The 13,482-nt window shown below is 40.0% G+C and overlaps 1 protein-coding gene across 1 annotated transcript in view; it reads right to left on the reverse strand.

Annotated features, from left to right (window-relative positions):
* Window positions 1-13,482, reverse strand: part of GLDC (glycine decarboxylase) — a 92,428-nt gene that overhangs the window by 46,794 nt on the left and 32,152 nt on the right. The window contains exons 5-9 of the mRNA XM_077911901.1: window positions 11,943-12,020; window positions 10,588-10,735; window positions 9,907-10,103; window positions 7,562-7,658; window positions 1,795-1,900 (exon numbers count right to left, since the gene is read on the reverse strand). Coding sequence (XP_077768027.1) covers window positions 1,795-1,900; window positions 7,562-7,658; window positions 9,907-10,103; window positions 10,588-10,735; window positions 11,943-12,020 — 626 coding nt within the window. The remainder of the gene's footprint in view (window positions 1-1,794; window positions 1,901-7,561; window positions 7,659-9,906; window positions 10,104-10,587; window positions 10,736-11,942; window positions 12,021-13,482) is intronic.

Genomic DNA, 13,482 nt, shown 5'->3' on the forward strand with positions numbered 1-13,482 from the left:
CACCAGTCCCCAATATAGAAATCTGCTCCTCTGCCCCTGACATTTTCAGAGAAATAAAGAGGTAAATTGTTTTTAAAGATTTTATTTGTTTGTTTTAGAGAGAGAGCACAAGCAGGGGGAAGGGAGGACCAGTAGACTCTGCGCTGAGTGCAGAGCCTGAAGTGGGGCTCCATACCACGACCCTGAGATGACCTGAGCTGAAATCAATAGCAGGATGCATGGTGCACCTGGGTGGCTCAGTCAGTTAATCATCTATCTTCGGCTCAGGTTATGATCTAAGGGTATATTTTTTTAAGATTTTATTTATTTATTCTTAAGAGACAGACAGAGAGAGAGAGAGAGAGAGGCAGAGACCCAGGCAAAGCAAGAAGCAAGCTCCATGCAAGGAGCCCGATGCAGGACTCGATCCCGGGTCTCCAGGACCATGCCCTGAGCCAAAGGCAGACATCCAACCGCTGAGCCACCTAGGCGTCCCTACCTTAAAAAATTCTTAATGAATATCTTGCTTTTCTACAGATTGATATCCATCATTACTTTTAATGTCAATAGAATATTCAAATATATACATGTAACATAATTTAATCAAATCTCAGGCATTTAGGCTGTTTCTAAGATTGTGGTATTATAAATAATGTTTCCTTTTTATTATAAGCAATGTTTCAATGAATACCCTTTACATCCTTCCCTAATTATCTCCTTTAGATACATTTCTAGAATTAGAATTTTGGGGGATCCCTGAGTGTCGCAGCAGTTTGGTGCCTGTCTTCAGCACATGGCATGATCCTGGAGTCCTGGAATCGAGTCCCACATTGGGTTCCCTGCATGGAGCCTGCTTCTCCCTCTGCCTATATTTCTGCGTCTCTCTCTATCTCTATCTCTCATGAATAAATAAATAAAATCTTAAAAAATAAACAGAATTATTTATTCAAACTATAGGCACATTTTAAAAGCTTTTGATATGTATTGCTTATGTGCCCTCATAAAACTTGTACCAACATCAGCATTCTTTTTGTCTTTACCAAAGTAATGAAGAAACACTATTGTTTCAATTTACACTTCCTTAATAGTAAGATTGAAATTTTACATATTTATTGCCATTTATTTCTATATTTCCTTCTTTTAAAATTACATTTAGGCACTTGGTAATGCAGTCAGTTAAGCACTTGACTTTGTTTCAGCTCAGGTTGTGACTTCAGGATCATGAGATGGATCCGACCCTCTGTCAGGCTCTGCACTTAAGATTCTCTCTCCCTATCCCCCTGCCCCTCCTCCTAGTTCTCTCTCTGTCTCTCTAAAATAAAATAAATAAATCATTAAAAAAAATAATAATACAATTTAAGTCCTTTGCCTATTTTTCTGAGTGATCATCCCTTTTTTAAGGGGTTAGGGAGTAAATAAGATACCTTCATATTAAAATTTTTAATGCAGGGGAAGCCTGGGTGGCTCAGTGGTTGGGCGTTTGCCTTTGGCTCAGGGTGTGACCCCAGAGTCCCGGGATCAAGTCCCACATCGGGCTCCCTACACGGAGCCTGCTTCTCCCTCTGCCTGTGTCTCTGCTTCGCTCTCTGCATGTGTCTGTCATCAATAAATAAATAAAATCTTTAAAATAAAAAATAAAAAAAAATTTTAATGCAAAATAAATAAAAATTTTTAATGCCTAGTGTATCAGAAATGTCAAAAGTTTCTTTCAATTTTTTTATGCAGAATTGGACATACAGTGAGTTTTCTATTTTACTTACTCAGGCTTATCACTCTTGTTATGTCCCAAAATTATTAAACAGATAAGTGACTCACCTTCAGACAAAATCAAAGTGGCATTATGTACCCTCCTAGCAATATGCTCCAGCCCACGGGAACCATGGTAGATTGCAAACATGGCAGCCATGTTTGCCAAGAGAGCCTAAAACAACAAAGAACATTAAGAAATCACGTTCAATAATGTGTTGAACACAATTAGTGGGAAGGAGTATTATTTTCACTTGAAGTGTCAAAATTGAAAACAGAGACAAAACAAAATGATCAGATTTCCTGGATTCTCTATGATAGTAGACGATTGTTTATAACCTCTGACTATCTCAGGAGCAAACACAGCATCCAAGATACCCTGGAGTCACGATACTAAACCTTCAAATTTGGTCACTATAATGGAGGAGTTTCATCCATGCAATATAATCATGTCACACATAAGGGGGAAGATAGGGTTGTCATTAAACATTGAGAAGCAGTATTTCATGTTGAAAAGACAAGAGGAGCAATAAAGGTGTCAGGAAAAAAAAATGAGATCCAAGAATTTTATATTCAGTTAAACGGTCTTGAAGGATAAAAGCAACAGTAATTTTCAAATACACAAGAACTCAGGGCAGCATTAGAAGCTGAATTTCAGCCAACCAAGGGATGAATGGCGATTGTGTGGCAAAGGACTACCAAAAATGAAAATGCAGGAAACAAGGGAATAAAACCAAAATGAACTGGCAGGACTTACATTAGAAAGAGAAAATCAGAGCCTCTTGGTTATTCCTAGCTCAAAGCAAAGTCACTTTCTCAGGTAAAGATATCTCCCTTGACTACGGGATTGAGGTTTCGCAAAAACATTTACAGGGAAGCGTGTGTTTTTTGTGGAACAGAAAATAGAAAGGAATCTACCAGAATCTCTCAGAGGTAAGGAGCACAGACAGCTCCAGGGATGCTTCAGTGAGGAAGCCCTGCATGGGGAACAAGCAAAGGACTCATTGTGATGGCATATTGAGTTAGGGAAAAGGATAAAAAGAGGATGGCTATGATTAGAGACCAAATGAGTGACAATGTGGCAAAAAAGGATGGAGGCTCATCTCGTGCTTGTCTTGATCCCTTCCCTTATCTTCGTTATCACCCTACATCCTGCCAATCAGCAATCTTCTAACCATGCAGTATCATCCCTGCCCCCAGGTAACTGGTCCCAACTCAAGTCTCAGATTCCTCTCCTGCCCAGTCTAATCTATTCTCCCACTGCCACTCCCATTTTACTGCTCCAGTACCATTTTAGTTTCTGATGTTTCCAGTCCCACTAGGGACTTTTCTCCTAATGTCCTAAGTCAGTTAAAATCACCTTCCCAGCCAATCACCCCAGTAGGAAGGGCATCTAAGAAAACATAGTGCTTTAAAGTTGGATGATGTTCAATATAGGTTCTATTTTGTTAGGTACACATTTTCCCTGCTAGGCTACCAAAAAGAATCCAAGGAACCACTGCAAAACAAGAAACAGCTCTCAAAAGATGCTAGAAAGTGAAACCCGCAGTCAATAAAGACAACGCAGGGGAAAGGAAGACCCCTGGGGCGCCTGGGTGGCTCAGTTAAGCAAGTGACTCTTGACTGTGGCTCAAAGAACACAAAAATAGACTTTCTTGGACCAAAATTCTGAGAGTATAGATGCTCTGTGGACTCAGTATAACAATTAAATACAGAAGCACTACCACACCTTCCAGCTATGGAGAAGGCAAATCAAACAATCCATGACACCGTGTATCCAAATGCTTACAACTACTGCTGGGAAACAAAAAACTCAGGCCTGATATTCACAGAGTCCTCTGGAATCCTCTCATCACAACAACCTTGTAGAGAGTGGTTCATGTCCCTTTTTAATGTAGAGATGATTTTTTTCCACCAACAGGAGACTGTATCAAATGACTGGCCAACAATTTGATGACAAATATTAAACAATTTTTAGAATCTTAGAAAGATGTTAGAATTCCAAAGAAGGGATGCCTGGGGGCCCAATGGCTGAGCGTCCACCTTTGGCTCAGGTCATGACATGTCCTACGATCAAGTCCCACATTTGGCTCCCCACAGGGAGCCTGCTCCTCCCGCTGCCTCTACCTATGTCTCGGTCTCTCTCTCTCTCTGTCTCTCATGAATAAATCAGTAAAATCTTAAATAAAAAAATAAAAAGAACTCCAAAGGAAGTTCAGGAAATAAAGACCAAGAAAATTCAAATTTCCCAGATAATTTGGACAAACTTAATATAATCAGTATACTTAAAAGTTTTTAAAAAAATAATCAAAAGCTCGTGATTAAAGGTTGCTCAAAACCATTAGTTTTGGGAAGCCTGGGAGGCTCAGTGGTTGAGCGTCTGCCTTTGGCTCTGGGTGTGATCCCAGAGCCCTGGGATCGAGTCCCACATCAGGCTCCCTGCATGGTGCCTGCTTCTCCCTCTGCCCGTGTCTCTGCCTCTGTGTGTGTCTCTCATGAATAAATAAAATCTTTAAAAAAAAGAAACCAACACATTAGTTTAAGAGAAATGCATATGAAAACCACAATGAAATATCACTTCAAACTCACTAGGATGGCTATAGCTGAAAAGACAGGCAATAACAAGCATTGGTGAAAATATGGAGAAATTACAACCCTCGTAACACTTGTGGAGGAAATACAAAATAACGAAGCCACTTTGTAAAACACTCTGGAAGTTCCTCAAAACTACCTCAATGTAGGTTCATAATATGGCCCAGTAATTCTACTCCTAGGTATATGCCTAAGAGAACTGAAAACATATCGACTCACAAAATCTTGTACATGAATGTGTGTAGTGGCTTTATTCAAGGTACCTAAAAGTGGAAACAACCCAAATATCCATCACTTGATGAATGGATAAACAAAAAGTAGTATGTCCATACAATGGGATATTATTCAGCCTTTAAAAAAAGAAGCACGAGGGATCCCTGGGTGGCGCAGCGGTTTGGCGCCTGCCTTTGGCCCAGGGCGTGATCCTGGAGACCCGGGATCGAATCCCACGTCGGGCTCCCAGTGCATGGAGCCTGCTTCTCCCTCTGCCTGTGTCTTTGCCTCTCTCTCTCTCTCTGTGACTATCATAAATTAAAAAAAAAAGAAGAAGAAAGAAAGGGACTTTGCCTTAATTAAAAAAAAAAAATTTTGCATTGAATCTGTAAACCTATTTGAAGATTGATAAGTCTGTAATGTTGATCATTCTTATCTGTGAAAATGGATTAAATATTGATTTAAAAAAAAAAATGGGATCCCTGGGTGGCGCAGCGGTTTAGCGCCTGTCTTTGGCCCAGGGCGCGATCCTGGAGACCCGTGATCGAATCCCACATCGGGCTCCCAGTGCATGGAGCCTGCTCCTCCCTCTGCCTCTCTCTCTCTCTCTGTGTGACTATCATAAATAAATAAAAATTAAAAAAAAAAAAGCATGGATTCATACTACAATAAGGATGAACCTTGAAATCATTATGCTAAGTGAAAGAAGCCAGGCACAAGAGGCCATATATTGTAAAATCCCATTTATATGAAATGCCCAGAATGGCAAATACACATAGAAAGAGTTAGTGGTTCCCAGAGGCTGCAGGGAGGGGAGAAGGATGGGGAATGATTGCTTCATGGGAACAGGTTTCTTTTGGGGATGATGAAAATGAAAAGCTAGTAATCATTGCAGCACTTCATAAAAATAGTAAAAACCACTGAACTGCATACTTTAAATGGGCAAATCTTATCTCAGTGAAAGAGTTAATGAAATGTAAATTATAAATTATACCTCAACACACCGGACTTTAGAAAAAGCAAATGAAAAGACTACTTGTGGTAGTACCTAAGAAATAAGAAAATACAAAGAATAGGATATGGGATGCCTGGGTCGCTCAGCGGTTGGGCGCTTGCCTTCAGCTCAGGTCATGATCCCGGTATCCAGGATTGAATCTCACATCAGGCTCCCTGTGAGGAGCCTACTTCTCCCTCTGCCTACATCTCTGCCTCTCTTTCTCTCAGTCTGTGTCTCTCATGAATAAATAAATATTTCAAAAAAAAAGAAAAACAGGATACGATGCAAATTCAGGTATCTGTGAAATATCACAAGTTCACAGAATTTTTTTCAAGAATTCAATAACACACATTCAGAGATTTTTTTTAAAAAAATGCTCTGTGCAACCAATGATGCAAAACTAAGAAAAGTCCAGTGTGGAGCCTAGTATGCATGCTCAAGAGGAAAGGGGCAGCCCTGGGAACATGGAGCAGTTGCTATAAGAAGCAGAAGGCTGGAGTTAAAGTCAGAGTTCTTAAGAAGCACCTCAAAAGATGAGTCATCTCCTAACAAAGATGATTAATTACATGCTTATAGAGAATAACAATGGAGTTATGAGCAATTGCTTTAAAGAACTCGCAACAGGAAATAGACAATGTGTAGCTGGAAGCAATCCAGAATAAGAAAATAAAAATCACAGAAGAAAGACAGGGGCTTTGGGTGGCACAGTCAGTTAAGCATCTAATTTGCTTTCAGCTCAGGTTGTGATCTCAGGGTACTGGGATTGAGCCCCCAATCAGGCTTCACACTCATAAGTCCACTTGCAATTCTCTGTCCTCCCCTCAATCATTCTCTAAAATTAATAAATAAATGTTTAAAAAACAATGGAGAAGACTGAGTTGGGCTATTTCCGGGGCAAACATCACTTTAATAATTGCTGAAAAAGATACCTTAATTCAGCCCAAGTTCATCTACAAAATTAATTTCAAACACTGAAACAGAAAACCCTATAACACACTTATAACCAGATCGACATCTTTTGGAAGAACATGAGCAGAAAGGGCAAGACAGCTGATTGCTGTTTGAACAAAAAAATTCAACAAATAAAGGGTAAACTACAGAAAGAAATAGCATCAAATAAAGTTCAATTTGCTGTCAACATAGGAAAAGGTCTTGAATCTGGCCCCTTCCTGTGATAATAGAAGAGCTCTTTGCTGAAAAGAAGCAGCCACCTTCTTGAGGCAATAGATAATACAATAAAGATTGTATTCTTTATTGTATTATCTATTGAACCTATAGATATTGAAGAAATCAGTCCATAGACCAATGGCTATAGTACCACCTAAAAGAAGACTTTATCTACTGCCCCTGAGTTGTCTTTCTAAAACCTGGTGGTAGTGCTTTAACCCAATGCTCAGAGAAAAAAAGCACTGTATTGCCCACTGAGGTGTTGGTCAGATCTTTCTCTCACCCTGAATAGAAAACATGGACCTAGAATGGACTGGATGCTCAGGAACAGTCCTCTGCCTAAGCCTGGAAACTGGCTGTGTCTCAAACACTCCTCACTCTGACATGAGCCCTGGGCAACTTCCAAGATTATGAGGAACTTGGGAGGCTTCCCTTTTATTCCATCCATTTCAGGAATGACTGTCCTGAGTCCCCAGTAAGAGTATCCCACAACCACCACCAACTTGTCAATCTTGGTCATATCTCAAGCATAGTCATATTGCCTTCCTCACCACATTCCTGCAGGGCTTCCATTTCAGCCCTAAGAGAAGGTAGAAATCACCCACCACCCATAATGGACCTGCCCTATGGCCAAGAATGCTATAGACACTGAAGTATGATGTACATCCACACACAGAGATCCAGGAAATAACATTATATTTTGGTTCTGACAAGACCACAGGGCTTCTCTACCAATAAGATCACACCATTTCTGGTGTACACAGTGTCAGTAAGTGGGGAACAGACGAAAAGACGATTGAGTGAATCCATGAGCTCATTGCTATAGATTATAAGGCATTTGGTGGGGAGAGCAGGCATGTGATGTACCTGAGCTGTACAGATGTTGCTAGTAGCCTTGTCTCTCCGGATGTGTTGTTCCCTGGTTTGAAGAGCAAGACGATACACTTCTTTCCCAGTGGCATCTCTGGCCCGAGAATAAAACATCTAGTTAACACACATAATCATAGCACCAAGGGTGGTCACAAATGAACCTGTTTCTTTCCTTCCCAGCTTGAAGGGAATCCAGCAAAGCTATGTGGCTGCAGGGCCATAAACAAACAATTCCCAGGACAACCGGGTGGCTCAGCAGTTGAGTGTCTGCCTTAGGCCCAGGGAGTGATCCCAGAGTCCCAGGATCAAGTCCCACATCGGGCTCCCAGCATGGAGCCTGCTTCTCCCTCTGCCTGTGTCTCTGCCTCTCTCTCTCTCTATATCTCTCGTGAATAAATAAATGACATCTTTAAAAAAAGAAAAAAAGAAAGAAAGAAACAATTCCCAAGCCATCCTCTTCTGAATAGGACTAATAATTTTTAGTATGTACTTTGAGGGAGGAACTGAGATATACACAATAAGACGAGCAACCTTGAAAGGAAACTTCCCAGGAATTATTCAAACTAACATAATGATGGTGAATGAATGATTCAATTTAAAATTAAATTTAGGGAGAATTAAATTTCACTATGAGCTACTTGGCAGACACAGGAAAAAGGGAAATATGTGACAAATGAATAACTTATGCAGTGGAATCTAAAGCAACTGTACTGAACAAAGAAAAAGAATGTGTTGAATCACTACATTGTACACCTGAAAATAGTATTACACTGAATGTTAACTGGAATTTAAATAAGAACCTATAAAATGAGTGTTAATAATCTTACTACTTGTCTCTAAGAAAATTTTTTCCCTCTTTCCTAATACAATTAAGAATTTGGAGAGGGACACCTGGGTGGAGCAGTCAATTAAGCAACTAACTCTTGGTTTCAGCTCAGGTTGTGATCTCAGGGTCCTGGGATCAAACCCCGAGTTGTACTACAAGCTCAGAATGGGACTCTGCTTGAGATTCTCTCTCCCCCTTCCTCTGCTCCTCCTACTTGTTCTCTCTCTCTCTCTCTCAAATAAATAAAACTTTTAAAAAAAAGAATTTGGATAATCAAAATATTTAGCAGTCTTATTTTTTATTTCATCAAGCTATGGGGTCCATTTTTCAGAAAGATAAGAAGTTCAATATAAAAATTAGCAAACAATAAGTAATATATCAAATTCTTTTTAATTAGAAAACTCTGCCTCGGGATTCCTAGGTGGCTCAGCAGTTTAGTGCCTGCTTTCGGCTCAGGGTGTGATCCTGGAGTTCCAGGATTGAATCCCATATTGGACTCCTTGCATGGAGCCTGCTTCTCCCTCTGCCTGTGTCCCTGCCTCTTTCCGTGTCTCTCATGAATAAACAAATAAAAACCTAAAAAAGAAAAAAAGAAAACTCTGCCTCATCTTGCCTGGTGAAGTCACATCACTAAAAGAAATGAATGTAAGAATACTTGAAGAAACTTAGTTTTACAATAAAAAGTGAGGTGCCTCATTATATTATGTGTTAAGCTGCATTTGAAAAATTCACATCATTCACTAATATTGACTCTTCACTTAGGCAGGCTACTAAGTCCAACTTCTATGGAAGGTCTAAAAGATCTAAATTAACTGAGTAATAATCATGACATTCATCTTAAATTCCTAATCTGAGGAAGCATATTAAATGAGAAGCACTCAGGGGAAAGGAAAGAAAATGAGTGGAAATATCAGTGAGGGAGACAGAACATGAGACTCCTAACTCTGGGAAACGAACAAGGGGTGTTGAAAGGGGAAGTGGGGGGTGGGTGACTGGGTGACGGGCACTGAAGGGGGCACTTGACGGGATGAGCACTGGGTGTTATGCTGTATGTTGGCAAATTGAACTCCAATAAAAAATAAAATAAAATAAATAAATAAAATGAGAAGCACTCAAGAAAGTACATTTAGAAATTGCTAGAATAGGGACCCCTGGGTGGCACAGCGGTTTGGCACTTGCCTTTGGCCCAGAGCGCGATCCTGGAGACCCGGGATCGAATCCCACATCGGGATTCCGGTGCATGGAGCCTGCTTCTCCCTCTGCCTGTGTCTCTGCCTCTCTCTCTCTCTCTACCATGAATAAGTAAATAAAATCTTAAAAAAAAAAAAATGATCTGTCTCTTAACTCTTTCGTCAACCTAATTAAATTCACTTATATGACTTCAATACAAATATGTTGCAAATTATTGTGCATGGCCCAGTTAAATTCATAGAAAAATCAACAACTTTTGTGATCAGAAGAAGGAACAGGGAAAATAATAAGCACAGGCAAAGGGCAGAAACATGAGCTGCTTTACCTTGTTACCCCCACCATTCTCCCGGGCATCATCCTCACCAAGCTTTCTCTAACAGCAAAGAAGGCTGCATGTGGTCCACCATAGCCCAGTGGCACTCCAAATCTCTGTGAGCTGCCTAGGGCAATGTCTACCCCAAACTCTCCAGGAGGCTTCAGGATACACAGAGCTAAAAGGTCAGTAGCACAGCAGGCCAGACTCTAGAAAGAACACAAAAGAGAAAGTGCACATGGCTGTGACCCTCCTCAGAGAGCAGTGAGAATGTAGCAAATTATCTCCAATATAAGCAGACAGACAAGGTTGCTTTATATCCTGTGAATTCCATTTTTACACTGATTCATTCAAAAATATTGACTGAGGGGCACCTGGGTGGCTCAGTCGGTTAAGCATCTGACTTCAGCTCAGGTCACAATCTCAGGGTCCTGAAGGCCTGCTTGTCCCTCTCCTTCTGCCCCTCCCTCCCCATTGCTCATGCCCGCTCTCTCTCTCAAATAAATCTTTAGAAAAACATTTATTGTGCTTAGTATGTGCCAGGAATTAATGAACAGAATAAACTTGAAAAAAGGAGGCAGAAAGGAGAGTTTCACCAGGTGATATAGGTATACAAACTAAGATGCATCAAAGAATCTTAATTCAAAGTTGGGACACACCTCCGTGGACCCCCACATGGAGAGATTTGCCTACCCCCATCTGATGGGCCCTCTCCACAAGCTCTGTGAAGTCTTCCACCTTCCCCTCAGTATCTGGGTACTGGAAGAGCACTCCACTAACATCTTTCCCACTGAAGTCCATTTCATGGGGCAATTTCAGCTCAATGAGAACTCCATTGTATCTAGAAAGACAGAAGACAAAGAGCAATCATGCTTTTGGTTTTCAAGACAAAATAAAATCCCTTACAATTTATTTTTAGTGATAATAGCAATCATATTCTGTGTCCTCCTTCATTGCCCCCCACCCCCACCTCATCCTGCCACACATGCACACATACCCATCTCACACCTGATTCTTCATTGGTTATAGAGCTTAACATTTCAAGTGCTCCCAACAGTTTGACTTCTGTTTCTGTCTCCCACCCTTACTACTCCCATTCCCCTTTTCCAGCCAGAACTTGCTCCTTAGAGGGTCAGGAACATGGATTCCTAGGACTAAAGAACCAATTCCTACAACTACAGGGCAGTCACCACTTTCAGCAAGGATCAGCATTAAGGGAATGGAAAAACATCAATAAGTCAAAGACAAAGATCTTCCTTTTCTTAACCATCCAGCTCCAATCATGCATAGAACACTCCTGAAGGAATGGTGCTATGCGGAGGGGAAATATTGCTTGGTTCTCACAAGAAAGCTAATTAAAACATTTGCAAGTGATAGTTTTGCTGTGTTTATCTGATTACAGCACTAAACAAATATAGTATGTTTGCTTTCATCTATATCATACCACATCTAGGTTTTATTTGTTTATTTTTAAAGATTTTATTTATTTATTCATGAGAGACACAGAGAGAGAAGCAGAGACATAGGCAGAGGGAGAAGCAGGCTCCATGCAGGAAGCCTGATGGGAGACTTGATCCCGGGACTCCAGGATCATGCATGCCCTGAGCCCAAGGCAGGTGCTCAACCACTGAGCCACCCAGGCATCCCACCACATCTAGGTTTTTATATGGATTCTCTAAACTATGTTTGCAGTACTACACACAAAAAGCTAACAGTTGTGTGAGAATTCCATTTTTTTCCTCTGCTTTTCAAACTTCCCAAAACATTGCTGAAATTATTTTAATATTTTAAATTTTATTTTTCAAAAAGAAAACAAACATGGTAACTCAATGTAAAGCAAGGCAACTAAAGCCACTTCTGTATTCTCTCAATTCTGACACACTTTACTTCCCAGCAACATCTCAGTAAGAAAGTGGGAGGGAAAGTAAAACTCAACAACCTCAATTTAAACCAGGTTCACTTCCGGGCACTTTGGAAGTAAGAAGGATAAAAAACAGATATGAGCATGATATTATCCCTGAGTTCATAATATGAATGAAATTAATTACTTGGCTCGAGTCTGGACGACAGCTATTGTCTGTGGGTGGCAACGGGGGTCAACAAAAAATCTCTTCCTCTTGTTGTGTCTGTTGAAAAGGAAATCACATTCAAACATGAACGTTAGAGAAATCAACGTTATCTTCTAATAATGCAAATCAAGGGTGATAGGGGAACTCTGAGCACAGCATAAAAATGTGTCATTAATTCTACTGATCAGAATTCTACTGAAATCCAATTTTCATTGTTTAAAAGAAAATCACAGGCCCAAAATAGTCACTTGGGCTAGGATCAGGTGACCAAACTAGGGCTTGATACATATGTGATTATAGTTTCAACCTTCCCCAGGACTATAATCTTAACTGGTCAGTCTAGAATTTCCTGATAAGCACCAATGAGGTAATTCACCTAATAAGACCATTTTTGTCCCCAAAGGAAAGTGACCTTGCTCTAAATAAACCCATAAAAAACCTAGACAAGAACACAGGCAGTAAACTGTTTCACATTGGCCATAGCAACTTCTTACTAAGGCAATGGAAACAAAAGCAAAAATGAACTATTGGGACTTCATCAGGATAAAGCACTTCCCCTCAGTGAAGGAAATAATCATCAAAACTAAAACGCAACCTACTGAATGGGAGAAGATACTTGTAAATGACCTATATGATAAAGGGTTGCCATCCAAAATATATAAAGAACTTGTAAAACTCAACATCCAAAGAAACAAATAATTCAGTTTAAAAATGAGCAGAAGACATGAATTGACATTTTTCCAAAGACATCCCATCCAGATGGCCAACAAACACATGAAAATATGCTCAACATCACTCATCACAGGGGAAATACAAATCAGTACTGTAATGAGATATCACCTCGCACCTGACACAATGGCTAAAATCAACACCACAGGAAACAACAGATCTTGGCAAGCATATGGAGAAAGGGGAACCCTCTTGCACTGTTGGTGGGAATGCAAACTCTGGAAAACAGCATGGAGCTTCCAAAAAAGTTAGAAACAGAACTACCCTACAATCCAGCAACTGCACTACTAGGTATTTACCCAAAGGATACAAAAATACTTATTCAAAGGGGTACATGGACCCCTGATGTTTATAGCAGCATTATCAACAATATTTCCAAATAATGGAAATTATGGAAACATAATAATGGAAATTATGGAAACAGCTCAAATGTCCATTGATGAAAGGATAAACATGTGATATATATATATTATATATAATCAATATTACTCAGCCATAAAAAAGAATGAAATCTTGCCATTTGCAATAACGTGTATGAAGCTAGAAAGTGTTAAAAAGAGAGGCAAACCAGGAAACAGACTCCTAACTACAAAGAAACCGAGGAGTGCTAGAGGAAGGTGGGTGGTAAGGGGGCTAAATAGATGCGGATTAAGGAGGGCACTTGTGATGCGCACTGGGTACTGTTAAGTGATGAATCACTAAATTCTATACCTAAAACTAATATTACACTGTATGTTAACTAACTGGAATTTAAAAATTAAATTAAATCATCAAAGGTTTAAAAAAAAAG

This window comes from Canis aureus, chromosome 10, assembly GCF_053574225.1.
Source record: "Canis aureus isolate CA01 chromosome 10, VMU_Caureus_v.1.0, whole genome shotgun sequence".
Lineage (NCBI taxonomy): Eukaryota > Metazoa > Chordata > Mammalia > Carnivora > Canidae > Canis > Canis aureus.